Below are 17162 nucleotides of genomic sequence, written 5' to 3' on the forward strand. Positions count from 1 at the left end.
AGACATGGGAGCTAAAGAAGACAGAGAAACAAGTTGAATACACAAAAAAAGTCACCAATAAATTACCATCAGATGCATTACAAGAAGGCAACATCGAGTGGACTAGATTCAAAGAAAGCATTGTCGGAGCTGCATTAGAAGTTTGTGGTAAAACTAATAGCAAAATGAAGGGAAAAGAAACTCCTTGGTGGAACGATCGGGTGAAGATTGCTGTGAAAGTGAAAAATGAAACCAGGAAAGCCAGAGACAAAGAAATGCAAAAAGGAAGTCAAAGGAACGAATGTAGAGTAAACGAACTGCAGCAGAAATACAGAGATCAGAAGTTACAAGTAAAGAAAATTGTGGCCGAAGAAAAACAGAAAGCTTGGACTGATTTCACAGATAAACTAGAGCAAGACAGCAAAGCTAATTCTAAACTACTTTACCGAACAATACGAAATATAAGAAGAGACAATGAATACATAACAGCAATAGAGGAACCAGATGGTAACATAGTTAGGGAGGAGACAGAAATAAGGAAGATCATGAAATCCTATTTTGATAATTTATACAACAGTACTGGGAAAGACTCCAATGATGTAACCACGCAGGTTAGTTTAAGCTGCAATGATGAGCCTGACCAAGAGAGTCCGCCAACATGGAAGGAAGTAGAGACGGCCCTTAATAGTATGCCCAAAGAAAGATCTACAGGATTTGATGAAGTCAGTGCAGATATGATCAAAGCAACTGGTGCAATAGGAATACAGTGGCTTCATAGAGTAATTAATGCAATATGGAAGGATAGGAAAGTCCCAGATGATTGGAAAAAGGGAATAATAATACTTCTCTTCAAAAAAGGGAGCCGGAAGAAATGTAGCAATTATAGAGGGATCACTTTATTGTCTCATGGTTTGAAAATATTTGAGAAAATACTTGAAAAAAGGCTAAGGAAAATAATAGAACCACAACTACGGGAAGAACAATATGGATTCAGAGAACACCGATCAACTACCGATCTCATATTTGCACTTAGAATACTGTTAGAAAAGCATTGGGAGAAGGGCAAAGACTTAACACTAGTGTTTTTGGATCTCGAAAAAGCATTTGATAGTGTTCCAAGGAAGACTATATGGGAATGTTTAAGAAAGAAGAATGTACCCAAAGGGCTTATCCAGAAAGTTAAAATGCTTTACGAAGACTGCTGCAGTTGCGTACAGATAGGAAACGGTAATTCTGATTGGTTCCAAACCACTAAAGGAGTGCAACAAGGCAGTACCCTTTCACCATTACTTTTTATCACTGTCATGGATGAAGTCATGAAAGAAATTAAGCAGAACAATATGGACATCAATGCATTTGCATTTGCAGATGATGTAGTAATTTGGGGAAATACAGAGAAGGAAGTCCAAGAGAGGCTGAACACCTGGAATGAACATTTGAAAGCACACGGATTAACAATAAATAAATCGAAAACTGTTACTATGTCTGTCAACAGGCAGAAGAAGAAAGGAAAAATAATGCTGGAAGGTACACAACTGGAAACAGTAGACCAATATAAATATCTTGGGTGCATCATTTCAAGTGATAACAGAATACAGCATGAGATTAACAACCGCATTCAAAAATCAGCTCAGTTTTACCATCAAGTTCGGAACCTCCTCTGGAACGAACAAGTTCCCTTAAGATCAAAGCAGATTCTATTCCAATCATACTTCACCCCCATAATAACATATGGCCTAGAAACCTGCACAACAACCCAACAAGTGGACAGCAAACTACAAGCCGCAGAAATGAAGTTCCTACGAACTATGGTACAGAAGACAAAAAGGGACAGGGTAAGGAATGAAAGAATAAGGGAGCAAGCTCGTGTGTACCCATCCCTGAATGAAAAAGTGACAAGGGCCCGTTTGAAATGGTTTGGCCATGTCAAACGAATGGACAATGGAAGGACAGCAAAACAATGGCTACACACAGTCGTGGCCGGAAAACGACCGGTAGGAAGACCTAGGAAGAGGTGGCTGGACCAAGTGAAAGAGGACATAGGAACAAGAGGAATCAGCTGGGATGTCGTCTTGAGAGAAGAGTGGTACATGGACAGACAGAAGTGGAGAGTGCTCGTAAACCACACCCGGGCAACTGGAGTGGAAAACTGATGATGATGATGATGATGATGATGATGATGATTGGGGATACAGAGCTGGAACAGGTAGATAATTTCAAGTAGCCTATTTAGGATGTGTGTTCTCCCAGGATTGTAGTAGACAATAGTACGTGAACGAGAATCAAGGTGCAGTACAGCTAATGCAGTGAGCTTGCAGTTGCGATCAACAGTATTCTGCAAGAAGGATGTCACTCTCGGACGAAACTATCTCGGTCTGTTTTCAGACCAACTTTGCTTTATGGGAGTGAAAGCTGGGTGGACTGAGGTTATCTCATTCATAAGCTAGAAGTACACATATGAAAGTAGCGAGAATGATTGCTGGTACAAACAGGTGGGAACAATGGCGGGAGGGTCCTTGCAATGAAGAAATAAGGTCTAAGTTAGGAATGAACTCGATGGATGAAGCTGTACGCATAAACCAGCTTCAGTGGTGGGGTCATGTGAGGCAAATTGAGGAGGACAGGTTACCAAGGAGAATAATGGACTCTGGTATGAAGAGTAAGAGGAATAGAGAGAGACAAAGACGATGATGTTTAGACTCAGTTTCTATGATTTAAAGATAAAAGATTAGAACTAAATAAGGCCACAGAACTAGTTACAAACAGAGGGTTGTGGCAGCGATTACTAAATTCAGGCTTACAGAATGAACACTGAAAGGCATAACAGGCTGTAATAAAGATGAATGTATGTTTGTAATAATATTGAAACCCAGGGTGTATATCATTTAAGGCATCAACTAGAGAACTGTGTGGTATGGGCTGAGTAGCAGTAAGCTTGCTTGTATTTGGGAAATGGTGAATTTGAACCCCACCGCTGACCGTCTTGAAGATGGTTCCACATTTTCACTGCATGCAAATGCAGGGCCTAATCTACTTTAATTAAGGCTACAGCTGCTACCTTTTCAATCCTAACCATTTCCCATGCTACTGCTGTTGAAAACCTATATGTGTTAATGCAACATTAAACAAAAGACAAAAAGAAAGAATGGAAAAGCACCAGATCCTGTAAGAATGAAAATGTCATAAAACAAATGAAAAACAGATTTTAAATGCTTCCAATAAAACTCAAATCCTCAAATAACTAAAAACATTTTTAAAATTTATTTTACGTCACACCGACATAGATAGGTCTTATGGCAACAATTTGACAGGAAAGAGCTAGGAGGGGGGAGTAAGCGACCATGGGCTTAATTAAGGTACAGCCCCAGCATTTGCCAGGTGTGAAAATAGAAAACCACAGAAAACCATCTTCAGAGCTGCAAACAGTGGGGTTCGAGCCCACTATCTCCCGAATGCAAGCAGACAGCTTCATGACCCAAACTTCGTAGCTTTTTACTTGCTTATAACAAAATATAGTAGTATGAAAAACCAGAAGGACGAAGCTTCCTAAGCAATTTTGCAAAAGAAACAAGTGCAGCTTTCACACTTTGCTACAATGCTGGTTGCACTATCTCATATTATGAGGTAAAGATACTCTTCTTTCCTGTGTTTCTTCATTTTGAATATATAGGCCTCTGTATATGTTTCAAATATGCCAACACATTTCTTTCAATTTGTACCAGTACTATGGTATTCACTATGCAAGACCCTGTTTTTGCTTTCGTCCTTTACTCAAGCACACCAGTGTGGCATCAGAGTTAGAAGAGCATAAAAGGAAGATGAGAGACCAGACTAGCACAATTAAAACCCATGTAGAAACACTTAAGTTAATGTGTGTTTTTCCCGATGTAGTGTAGCTCTTTTCATGCACATCCCTAAAGGAGGGAAGCTGCATGTTCCCTATAAACCACATACTAGTCCTATGCCTCCAAGGACGGCAGCTAATAGCAATAACCGCTGCGCTACGGAGGCGGAGATATAGAAACAATGATGGTGGGAGTTGTGGCGAAGTCAAGGGACAAAACAGTGAGATTATCAGCCCCCAAATGGAAACAATAATATCGGTGTAAGCCCGCCCCACTGTTCCCAAGCACAGTTCATAGGGACGTACCTGGTACGTAAATAGTACATTAGCACGCGTAAAATAGAGTATTCAGCCAACCAATTAAATAAACAGAGTATTTTATTAGTTCTGTACCTCACCATCTTATTCAGTAACAGAGATACGAGCGCATTTTCCTGGGCCCGATTCGGAACACTCGAAAGTCCCATATATTCCACAGAATTAACTCTCATAACCTTCAAAAATAGATACATATATATTTGAACTATGATAGCGCGAAGAAGATCGCTTGTAAATGCATTGTTGTGGATAAAAATGGGAAGGGGAAAATACGTATTTGTCATGCAATTATTTTATCTTCTTCGATATAAAAATGCTCAGTGTTGTTCTGTCATGTCGAAATTTCGACTTCGATAACATTTCAGACAGTTCATGGGCCGTGGACTGTTTGCTGATGGAAATGTATAAAATTGCATACATATTTGTTGCAAGATCACCGCTACTTCCAAATCGGCAAGTATAGGTAAGGTTAGGATTTGCTTCCTCACTAACTCAGGAAATCACACCTTATAATTAGAAACTACTCAACTCACAGATGATTATTACTGAAAAGTGACTTACAGGTGTTTTAAAATAGCAAACAACCAAGCAGATTCACTATAATTTATAACACATTTTCATGTAAATATCAACCATTTTGAGGTATTTTGAGGTAAACAATAACATAGGAACAGAAAGAGAAACCACTTTAAGCCATAGAAAATAAATAAGGCCAGATGAAGTGAATTCACGCTGTGCGAGTCTAATACAGCATCTTTGGATAACATCATTGGTTTCTATGGTGCAAAAGACCTTGTATTGTTTGCTAATTGGGATCTCCAATCATCTCCAATCTCATGGGGAACAGGAGCGGGAGTACTTGGTTTAGAATTTCATGAAACTGTTTATAAAGTAAAAGAAGTTTATTTTTTGATAAAATCTAATAATTTTGTATTTTCATGTGGCTTCGTGAATGTGTTTGTTAATGACAGTTTCGTGCGTAAAGTGAGTGCAACGTTTGCCGAAAATAATATTGTGCACTGTTCTTAATTTATACGTTTTAAGGAAGGTGCACCAACAGAGGATAATCATGTATTGGACGGTTCATCTGGAAGGAGGTCCACGCCGGGTGAATCATGCTGCTGTCGTGGTTATGGACAAAATATACTCCTTTGGAGGTTATTGTACTGGGGAGAATTATCATAAGCGAAGACCAATGGATGTACATATTTTAAATACAGGTAAATTTTATGACATTCATGTAATACATTTGGTACAGTTGCCACAGGTGGTTAGCTTTTTATTGATGTAATAGACAAACTTTTGGCTGAGAAGACTTTTTCTGCCAAGTGGGTATAGCATTGATTGAAGGAACCGAATCAGAGGTCAAGTCATTCAATTTGTTTGTTAACAGTTTGAAAGATGCACTTGTACTAATACTGCTATTTACATAGTTGACACATCGTCGCTCCTATGCGAAAAACTCCAATGTGACGATGCTCTTCCTATCCAATATTTCCCTGGTCACACCTCCCAGCCACATATTGGTATGCAGTCCATCAGAACAATTTTCGTTGAGTTTATTTTCCCATGTATGTGAATAAAGGAAAATGAACCTTACTGTACTGGACTGTAGGAATGTATATTTCCCTGGCCCTCCTAGAGTATGATGTATTGAAAGTTAATATTCCTTTACATATACGCATAGGAGAATGAACTCAATGAATATTGTTCTGATGGACTGCATATCAATATATGGATGGGAGGTGTGACCATTCTTAAAGAAAATAATGGATAGGAAGAGCATTGTCACATTTGCGGTTTTGGCATGGGAGCGATGACATGTCACTGGTTTACATTGAAAGAACAGTAAAGGAATTTTATTTTCTGATTTAAACATTGGAAATGGGTATAGGCTATCTGACTATGAGGTCTTTCTTAGTATGATTTTTTTTCTGGCCGGGATCGGTAGAATTCTAGTCCTATTCGTGCGAGCTGTGTAACATGATGAGGAAGTAAAATGTATGCAAAATTGATGTGGAATACCTTTTAGAGGAGGGATGTGTGGTGACGTCCAGGGACCTACCAACCCACCCCCAGAAAGTACATTTAACTTACTTTTATAACTTAACTAGCTGATGTACCCATGCTCCGCTACAGAATTCGTCATTGTATACAGAATTCTATGTTAGGTAGTGAACACGTTGTGAGCATAGCTCTTAACGTTACCCTAGAAGTCACCAAATGTCTTTTCTCATATGAAGACTGGGATAGGGAATTTTAATTGTAATGGAAGGCCTGCTTGCCTACCATAATTCACAATCAGGTTGGAGAGTTTTCATTATAATTAGTACGTTTACATGCAGGATTCAGATCGATCTGAGTACACTTCCCATATTGAAAACGCCATGTAAACGGGGACTCAATTCGGATTGAGTCTCAAGGTCGATACGGTAAAATCTGGGATCGTATCGTACTCAGTTCGAATTTAGTTCCAAGTAAATGCGGATCGTTCTGAGATCGTATTGAAAACGACTGCGCACACAGTCCATGTTTGTTCTAACAAAATCATCATCATTAAAGTTCTGTCGAAATATAAGCCAGTAAATATATTTACCTGCATAAATGATCAGCAACTGCAATCATATTAAAAGGGCGATTAAGAAAATTACGATAACCTTCTGTTGGGGGTAAAATTGGAATGTGCGTTCTATCTATTGCACCAATTAGGCCTACATTTAGAATACCACACATACTTTCAAAACTGAAAGTTATCTCCTGGGCTTCTACTTCATTTGGCGTTTTTAAATTCTAAGAGGTGATATCGATTTTACTACAATTCTGCATCGACTGTATACGTCGATGTTGCCTGGCGGATTCAACACGATACTCAATACTACATGTAAACGGGGATCGTATTCAATACGGTAACTGTACTCAAATCGATCTCAGTCCCCATGTAAACGTACTGATTGGCAGATACTCATTCCCACTTGCCTTTTTACATCCTCAGAAAGACTGTCTTAATGGTTTTCCCAAGTGAAATGAACAGGTTAAGAAGATGGTTCACTAAGCTCGATAGCTGCAGTCACTTAAGTGCGGCCAGTATCCAGTATTTGGGAGATAGTAGGTTCGAACCCCACTGTCAGCATGCTGCTATTGCTGTACGGAATGCTAGAGGACTATCTGCCGCTTCGTGGCCCTAACCTGGGAGATTACGCCCCCAGACCCCCTGTGCTTGATCACACTCCATAGTAGTCTGCTGGTTCATAAGTAGGTCAAGAGTTGACACCCTTGCGCACTGCACTATCACGTCCACCACGAGAAAGAACCAAATTACAGTGCAATAGCGCGCAGATAAACCCCTGCAGTAAGTAAATTTTTGCTCCAATCTCTCTGATGAGAACAGTGACACTCGAGAGGCTCTTTTCTATTACCATGGAGCATACTCTCCACACGGCAAGAAAAAAGGCAGTTGAGCTTCTCACCATTACCCCACATAGAATGCACTGCTATCGCAAGCCTCAAGGCTAATCTCTGTCACGAGAACATTGACCCCCCTTGGGGCTACATTCCCTTAAGAGAGGCTCTTTTGTATGGTTGTGGTGCATACGTCCCCACATGGCAAGAAAGTAGGTCATTTAGTAACTGTAACCTATCTTTGCACCCATCTGGTCTTAGTTCTTAAGTACCGTAGACAGATCCAGCGTTATGACAACAGTCATACTGCGCGATGATGCAAGTGGTGACTAATGTTTTCTGAAACAGACTGGAATTATAAACCAAACCCCATGGTGCAACAGCCCCAAAGGACCATGGCCTACCAAGTGACTGCTGCTCAGCCCGAAGGCCTACAGATAACGAGGTGTCGTGGGGTGAGCACGGCGGATTCTCTCGGCCGTTATTTTTTACTTTCTAGACCGGGGCCGCTATCCCACCACCAGATAACTCCTGAGTTGTAGTCATGTAGGCTGAGGGGACCTCGAACCAACCCTCAAATGCAGGTAAAAATCCCTGACGTGGCCAGGAATCGAACCTGCGACCTCTGGATAAGAGGCAGGTACGCTAACCCTACACCGCAGAGCTAGCGGACTGGAATTATGCCAATTATTAATAAATATATTAGACCTTAAAAAGGAGGGTAAAGGGCTTAGATTTTATTTAAGTGTGTGTGTAGTTTATATAAATTTATTTGCCTCACCTGGTGGCTATGATCATTGAGGCGTCATGTCGATATGATCTAAGGATGGTTGCCTAGTTGCACTTCCTCTTCAAACAGTAATTGCCACTACCATGACCACTCTATAGGATCTGACACAGTGGTTAGCTGGTTCGAGTCCTGTTGGTGGGAAAAAATTCACCAGCCAAATTTTTTCTGCTAGTTGTTTTAAGTCACAGTAATACATCGAACGTTTTCGGTGACACAAGGATGGGAAAGGGCTAGGATCTGGAAGGTAGCAGCCATGACCTTAATTAAGGTACAGCTCAGCATTTACTAGGTGTGAAAATGGGAAGCCATCTTCAGGGCTGCCGACGGTTGGATTCGAACCCACCATTTCCTGAATGCAAGCTCACAGCTACGCCATCAGAATGTTGGCCAATAGTTTAGGTGGTGGTGGTGGTGCCAGGCTGAGTGGCTCAGACGGTTAAGGCTCTGGTCTTCTGACCCCAACTTGGCAGGTTCGATCCTGGCTCAGTCCAGTGGTATTTGAAGGTGCTCTAATACGTCAGACGCATGTCGGTGGATTTATTGGCATGTAAAGGAACTCCTGCGGGACAAAATCACTGGCACCTCAGCGTCTCCAATAACCGTCAAAAGTGGTTAGTGGGACGTAAAAACAATAGCTAGAGGTGATGGTAAACCATTTTCAATCATTGGATTCAATTCCAAATCTCTCTGCAGTATTTATATGGAGTGAGGACATATGATGGCGTTAATGGTGATTAGCCGTTCAGATGGAGACGTTAAACCTTGAGCAGACCCCTAGCGTTATTTGACAGGAGTAGGCTATGTGTCAATGCCACATTCCCACACTCTAATGCGCAGGTTGCCCATGGATGCACAAGCAAGCCCAACACAGCCTACACACATCGCACTAAAAGACAAAATAAATCATTTTTAATTAATGGTATGTTTTTCTGGTGCAATCTGTTAATAAAGGTTTTCTTTTCTTCAGATATTTTCGACATTTGTCTTACTCTGAATTGGTCCAATACACGGATCATTCACAATTCACCGTTGTCATCTGAAGTTTCACCTTAGGAACTTTCGTCGCAGGCATCTTTCCACAAATAGTCGTCCTCACTACCGTCAACTGAATTTGAAAGTCCACATTTCTTAAAGCTTTTGGACACTAGATCGTTGGAAATGCGCGCTCATGCGGTCTTGATCCAGCTGCATATTAGTCTCACTTCAGGCCTCGTCACTCGTCCGGTTGGTGTTAACGCGTGATCACCATCAGATATCCTTTTGGTGTAAACTGTTTCATTGCAGTTTTGAAAGGCTGGTTGAGGCACACATCCAATGGCTGTAGAATAGAAGCGAGTCCTCCGAGAATTATCGCAAGATCGGTTTTTCCTTTCCTCATCATATCTTTTACGGCGTCAGTTGTATGTCATCAGTAACTGTCCAACACAAGCATATTTCGTTTTTGTAACAAAGCTCCCAGGCAACGTTGCCAAACGCACTTCACCCAGTCTTCAACTATCGCACTGTCCATCCAGCCGGACTCGTGTGTTCTAACAATAACACCGGACGGCAAGTTTCCTTTCGGAAATGTTTTTCTTTTCAGAACCACACATGGAAGGAGTTTGGTTCCATCCGCTAATATGCACAGCATTACTGTGCATCGTTGCTTTTCGTTACCACCTGTTCTGATGGTTACACTTTTAGAACCCTTCATACCCACTATATTTTCCAACGGCATTTCAAGATAGACAGGTGTCTGGTCAGCATTCCCAATTTGCGACAGCAAGTAAGAGTTTTGCTTCCTCAAATGAATAATGCGACGCTGAAAGGCCGTTAATTTTTCTTCGTACACCCCAGGGAGACGTGAAATAGACGTACGTCTCTGAATGCACAATCCCTTTCTCCGATAAAAGTTTCAGATCCATCCGCAGCTTGCAGTAAAATCCTGTGTTTTGAGTTCTTTTATGATCTCTAGTGCTTTCAATTGACACATTTCACTAGAAACACTATATCGAAACTCACATTTTTATATCACAAATTTGTGGAGTCGTTCTTCAATTTCTGGGAACACTGCACTCTGCTTGCGAAACGCTCTGTGATCGCCGTTACTTTTTAGAAGTTTTTCCTTCTTCTTCCGCCAATCACAAATACATGATTCATCAATATCGTACTTTCTGCCAACGGCACTATTTCCGTATATTTCAGCTTCGCTTACAACTTTAAGTTTCTCACACACAGTAAATGACCGCAGACGCCATTTTGAATCCATCGCTTACTATCGAGACAGCACTTTCATGGGACAGATACGGAACTCGAATGTGAGCGAGGTAGACTTCCGTAACCAACAGTCTGGGCTCTCGCAAAGTACGATATCCCATGAGATCAGCTATTCACGCACCCAGCATGCCAGCAACACTTGTGAAACACATGACGATCGATCATCTGCAGCAGCGCCTTTCATATTTACCGCATATTTACCAACTTTCTTTGATTTACTGTATTTCATTACCTTACATTTCACGTTTACATACCACTGTAACCGTATTGAGAAAAAAATCAATCTTGTTTTCTAGAACGCAACTAAAACACAATAAGACCTGAATGCCCGTTTTCATGTGGTATATTGAGTACGGTAACTGTATTCAAATCTATTTCAATACTCCATGTAAATATAGTAAATATTTACGAGAATGAACGGCTTTTGAATACGACCCGCACCCAAGATTTAGAACCAGTATTTTGGGGGGAAAAATGTGGGTGGTATTTGGGATTATATGGTAATTAAATGCCTCAACCTCCAAGCTATCAGTGCTTCTTTAATACTTAATACCAGCAGAGGTACGAAAACCGGCCCAGCTCCACACGACAGGTTGGGATACGAATTGACAGCTTGTGTCATTAGTTGGATGTGGATATCAGTGATTGTCTTGAGCAGACCCCTAGCGAGGTACCTTCATGGCTATTTCTGCAACCGGATATACAACTAGATGTACTCCATGGACCTAAGGTGAAAACTGATGCCTCTGTTCATCAACAGTGTTTCCAGAACTTCGTTGACCAGTATCTTGGACACGCAACTTGTCTTCAGGAACAATTCTAAGATCGGAGAGAATGTTAGGTGCTAATTTATCTCAGCATCAAAATCAAGCCTCTTGGTGTCTGTAGCCTGTATACTGCGGAGCTATTCGCCATCTTTAAAGCTTGATGATTGCGCTGCATCATGAACAACTTCATGTGTACCGACTTTAATATCTCTGCAGTCTGTTGAGACAAGTTTTCCACAACCCGTTGGTGAGCAACTTCATGACCTTCTAGCTAGGTTGTGTGATGCTGGCACCAGAATCCCCTTTGCATGGCTTCCAAGCCACGTGGAATTTCAAGCAACGAACCAGCAGATAAGGCTGCAAAAGAAGTGGTAATCTTACCACCCGTACATATGAACGTACCTGCTGGTGATATTTGTTCTCAGGTATGTCGACCAAGCTCGATAGCTGCAGTCGCTTAAGTGCGGCCAGTATCCAGTATTCGGGAGATAGTAGGTTCGAACCCCACTGTCGGCAGCCCTGAAAATGGTTTTCCGTGGTTTCCCATTTTCACACCAGGCAAATGCTGGGACTGTACCTTAATTAAGGCCACGGCCGCTTCCTTCCCACTCCTAGCCCTTCCCTGTCCCATCGTCGCCATAAGACCTATCTGTGTCGGTGCGACGTAAAGCAACTAGCAAAAAAAGGTATGTCGAGCCATCTTGGTGTACTGGGAATTGGAGTGGCTAGCTATCCGAACTCCTAACAAACTGAGAGAAATTTAGAAGACAACTGCCATGTGTTGGTCCTCTTTCTAGCCTTCATGGAGAGAGGCCGTAGTTTTGTGTAGGCTGAGAATAGGTCATAGATAATGTATGCACTCCTATCTCATCCCTAGTGTTTTCTTGTAGTGCCAAATTCACCGTGGCCCATATCCTCGCAGTGTGTGCTGATCTTTCTGGCCTAAGACAGAACCTCAGCCTGCAGAAAGCTCTCAAACTCATACTAGCGATGACGAGAATACTGCTGATTTCATCATTCACTTTATGTGTGAGAGTGTATTATTCAAGCACATTTAAATTTTAAGTTACATTCTGTTACTGTTTGAATCCATTTTGGCTTAATAATTTTTTAAAATGCATTTTCAAATTTCCCTGTTGAATAAATAGTTTTATTTTCATTCTGTTTCCACGTAATTTGTTCAGAGAGGATGGTTACCTATTTGTACTACCTCTTGAAACAAAAGTCACCACCATGGTACAGTACATAAACTGTGGTTCCGTTCCCTTTTGATGTATTTGGGTCCATTTAGGTTTAATAAACTTACGGTATTTACTTATTTTGCAAATTCTTTTTTTTTTTCAATAAATTATTTTATTTTTATTTTTGTTTCCACTTCATTTCTTCAGGGAGGATGCTTTCCTGTTTGGGTAAATGTGCCGTACCCCGCTCACGACAGATCGAACATGGTGCAGCTCGGATAATGTCAGAGAGATTGTTCGTGCAACATGGCACTGGTCGGACAATGTTACAGCTGTTAGACATACAAAGTAGTGCGATTCAGATGGCATTTCAGCGACCTCCACAAGGCTGCCAGCTTTGCTGGTGAAAAGACCATTGGTCTGGATAGGTTAGGTCCGGGCTAGTGAAAATACCATTGGTCTGGATAGGTTAGGTTCAGCTAGTGACAAGACCGTGGGGGAGAAATTACAAAATGACAAAAAGTAAGGTTATGTGGTACACGCTTACTTACTCTGCATTGGCGCAGAGGATATCATGCGATATGGTAACCCTGGGGCTACAATTCATACAAAAACTATCGCAGACGATATCAACATTGCCTTCGTCAAAAGCTCATCACAGCTGATTGCAGCTAGCCAATAGGAACAAAGAAAACGGCAGCAACTTCCAGTTGTAGGCTGTCCCAGTTTGAAATTTAGGACGGGCGAGCCTCCCACAAGCAAGCATTGAGGAATAATCTCTCCTATCCGATACTTCACGTACTCTAAAACATAATGTTTATATTACTCCAACGTAGTTGTACTTTCTCTTAAAATAAAAATCACCAGCACCACAGAGAAGATAGTTCAGCACAGGGTAGGCCATCGAGATCAACAAATTTCTGTTCTTCATGGGAGGAAAAGTATTCAATTGAATAACAAAAGAATTTAACCTGCTGTGAACGAAGGACCGAGAGTCGGTATTATGAAAGAAGAATGGTGACAGTTCTCATGGCAAGTGTTTCCACTGTGGCAGGTAATCTTAGCATATGAGTTACTATCCAACACACACGGTTCGATATAACAGAATGAGAGCTTAATATTGTAGTAAATAAAATTATATGATAGTAAATCAAATAATGAAATAGTAAATGAAACTTACTTAATCGCTGCCACTACTACTAATTATGGGCTTTATTCCTTCCATAGCCTCCTTCTCCTCCACCTCTTCATCACTCGTATCTGAACTGGATCTAGAATTTTTTCCAAGAAAATAAATGTATCCATCCCATCATCGAGTGTGCATTCTCGTTTCGTAGCATCTTCCAATTCTTATTGCACTTTCAATGTGACATGCTCTCATGTTCTTTTAATTTTTTTTTTAAATCACTTCCCTGACAGCTTCAATGTTAAGGTTTTCAACCTCATTGAGGGAGTTTTGGTTTGTCATGCAACATAACCCTTGCCTTGACCCCATGTTATTTAAATTGGATTGAAGTGGTAATAATATGGGAAGAACCTAATGATCTCATGGCCATGCTTTTTTGCCAGTTCATTGATGTGGTAGGTAGATTTAGACTTATGTTCCCATGTAAGGTTGATCAGAATTCTCTTTGTCAAAGTTTCACATGGTATATTAAGGCAGGAATGCCATTCCTGCATTAGCAACTTCCTGCTTGAAGTTGTTGGTGGCTTGTCCATCTGCACTGTGTGATAAGGAGCGACATCCATTAGTTAAAATAACACTGTCTTCAAGGATGTTGGGCAGTAATTGTTCCTGGAACCATTTTAAAAACCAGCTATGGTCCATGTCTTCATGGTAATCACCAGTTCTTTTTAACCTTAAGAGCAGGAACAAAGCTATGTGATAACCCTGTGTGAAGGATTATAAATCAACCCCTCTTCCAGATGACCCTGTTGTTCCTTGAATAGTGTTAATGGTCCAACCCTTAGATACTGTGTGGCCAGCTTCGACTGAAGTTTTATCTGTCCACACAACATCTTGAATATTTTGGTCCTGAATCGCTCTTAAGAGCTGACATCTCAAAGCCACAATATCTATCCTCCCCGCTCCCCCCCCATGGGTAGTGGCGGTAGAACAATGCCTGATGCAACAGGTGACAGAGGGGCCTCAGGAGCTCTCAACTTGGGAGAGTGGGTTGGCGACCACAGGGCCCGTATCTGAGTCCTGACATTGCTTCTACTTACTTGTGCCATACTCCTCACTTTCGTCTATCCTATCCGACCTCCTTTGGTCAGTTCTTGTTCTTTTCCGACCCTGACGATATTAGCGCACTCAAGGCCAAGGGTGTCTTTCATATGAACGCACTTCATGGCCCTTGTCTTTCTTTGGCCGATACCTTAATTTTTCAAAGTCTCGGATCCCTTCCATTTTTTCTCTCTGATTAGTGTTATATAGAGGATGATTGCATAGTTGTACTTCCTCTTAAAATGATAATCACCACCACCACTACCACCTCTGCCCTCTCATGATCATCGCTCTGCCATTAATTTTCTTAAACTCAGATCCCAGGTCATCCAAAACTTTCTTCAGCAAAGAAAGGCTTCCTTTAACCCGTATGTGCCCACTGTCGACAAACGTTAATATCTAAATGTTGTCGTTCTTATATAGGTAAACCGGAAGAATATTTTTGAGGTGCATTGTTTACAGTTCATTGTTTGATACTTAGTACACAGCACTGAATTTCACACCTTATAACGTGGCTCTATATGAAATATTCCATTTACAGTCAAGAGGATGACGCTTCCGTGGTAATATCTTGTTATAATATTGTTCCAGTTGAAAGTAAAATCGGACTGTTGTGTTAAACGTAATAACGAAACATGCTTTTAACAGATTTTAAATTCATTTATGGCTGATTTATAGTTGTTTTTGTCTAGCAGAGCACAAAAGTTCCACATCGACACATATCGAGAGTGGGCGTGAACGGGATTGCCTCAGTACTGATATCGAATTTTAATTTATTTGTCTCAGATTGACTGTCGAGCAGATCGTAAGCATCCTGGAGGAACCAGAAGACATCCTAGATGCTAATATGCCGTGCGATTAGGAGCGCGCAGCTGTGAGCTTGCATCCGGGAGATAGTGGGTTCAAATCCCACTGTCGGCAGCCCTGAAGATGGTTTTCCGTGGTTTCCCATTTTCACACCAGGCAAATGCTGGGGCTGTACCTTAATTAAGGTCACAGCCACTTCCTTCCCATTCCTAGGCCTTTCCTATCCCATCGTCGCCATAAAAACTATCTGAGTCAGTGCGATGTGAAGCAAAATAGCAAAAAAAGAAAAGAGAGAGAGAAAAAAGATGCTAATATATATATATATATAACCACCTGAAAATGCTTTCCATAGCGACAGGGATAACAATGATGAGTCATGTGGAGATATAAACAGACTCTCTGGCAAATCAGCTCGAGGTTGGTGCTGAACTAGTGTGTACAAAAATAAGTAAAAATGGTACAATCCATGTGTGAGATGATGTATTGAGTGAAAAGTAAGTAAGTCATGTTGTTGATGAAGCAGTACCCTGTGCGTCTTCAAATTATTCCGATGACGGTCAACCCAAATGTAATAAACAAAAAAACTAATAAGCAGGCAGGGCCAAACACATCTAATCATGTGAAAACGAAACCAAACAAACGTGTGTGGAAAATGAGTGACACTGTGTACAAGCCAAGCCCAGAGTTTACTCGACCAGACTTTCTAAACAATGAATACTCTCTAACGCAATTGTTTGAGCTGTTCTTGATGATGAAATACTTGATTATACTATTCAGAGCATAGTTCAATACTCTGTTGAAAACGGTAATGCGTCATTTTCGTTGGAAAAAACTGAACTTCGGCTATTCTTTGCAATATTTTTCTTTCTGGTTACAATGTTATGGCCAGGATAACAATATTCTGGGAAATCACTGAAGATGTACATCATGTTGGGGCAAGCATAACAATGTTGCACAATCGGTTTGAAGAAATTCTCAGATATTTACATTTTTCTGACAACGCTAAACTAGACTGCAATGACCGTTTTGGAAAAATTTGTGCCGTTGTGACTCTGCTAAACGAGCGCTGGCTACGGCATTATTCTGGTGATACGCGTCTTTCTGTGGACGAGTTGTTTGTCCCCCACTTTGGAAGACAATGTGCCAAGCAACACATTCATGGCAAACCAATATGTTTTGGGGATAAAGTCTGGGCTCTATCGACTCGTCTTGGGTATTTAGTTTAAGGAGAACCTTACCAAGGAGCGGCTACTGGAAACACTATACCAGAATTAGGAGTAGGTGGCTCAGTTGTTATAGACCTAATTTCAGAACTACCAGAAGGCGTGTTCTTTGATAATTATTTTACATCTTTTTGATTGTTGGAAAAGCTGGAAGAGAAAGGCCACGAAGGTACAGGTACCATACGCCAGAATCGAGTGGAAAATGCTCCACTTCCTGAGATTCATCTATGTGAAAAAAGAGATACTGTACGTAGCAGTTACCACCAGCTAACAGAACATAACTCAGGTATCACCCTCTTACCCTACAATGAATGTTAATGTTGTTACAATAGCCTCAACTGTGTCTGGTGTAGCACCTGTAGGGCATGCCA

At 41.1% G+C, this 17162-nt stretch overlaps 1 protein-coding gene across 3 annotated transcripts in view; it reads left to right on the forward strand.

Annotated features, from left to right (window-relative positions):
• The first annotated feature begins 4925 nt into the window (after nt 1–4925).
• Nucleotides 4926–17162, forward strand: part of LOC136881060 (kelch domain-containing protein 3) — a 132102-nt gene continuing 119865 nt past the window's right edge. For 2 of the 3 annotated variants that reach the window (XM_067153668.2, XM_067153670.2), the window contains exons 1-2: nt 4926–5032; nt 5186–5361. In XM_067153668.2, the coding sequence (XP_067009769.1) occupies nt 5016–5032; nt 5186–5361 (193 nt within the window). In that variant the 5' untranslated portion in view covers nt 4926–5015. Of the gene's footprint in view, nt 5033–5185; nt 5362–13464; nt 13589–17162 lie in introns of those variants that run through there. The other variant, XM_067153669.2, reaches the window with a different exon arrangement.

The sequence above is a fragment of the Anabrus simplex genome, chromosome 9, assembly GCF_040414725.1.
Source record: "Anabrus simplex isolate iqAnaSimp1 chromosome 9, ASM4041472v1, whole genome shotgun sequence".
Classification (NCBI taxonomy): domain Eukaryota; kingdom Metazoa; phylum Arthropoda; class Insecta; order Orthoptera; family Tettigoniidae; genus Anabrus; species Anabrus simplex.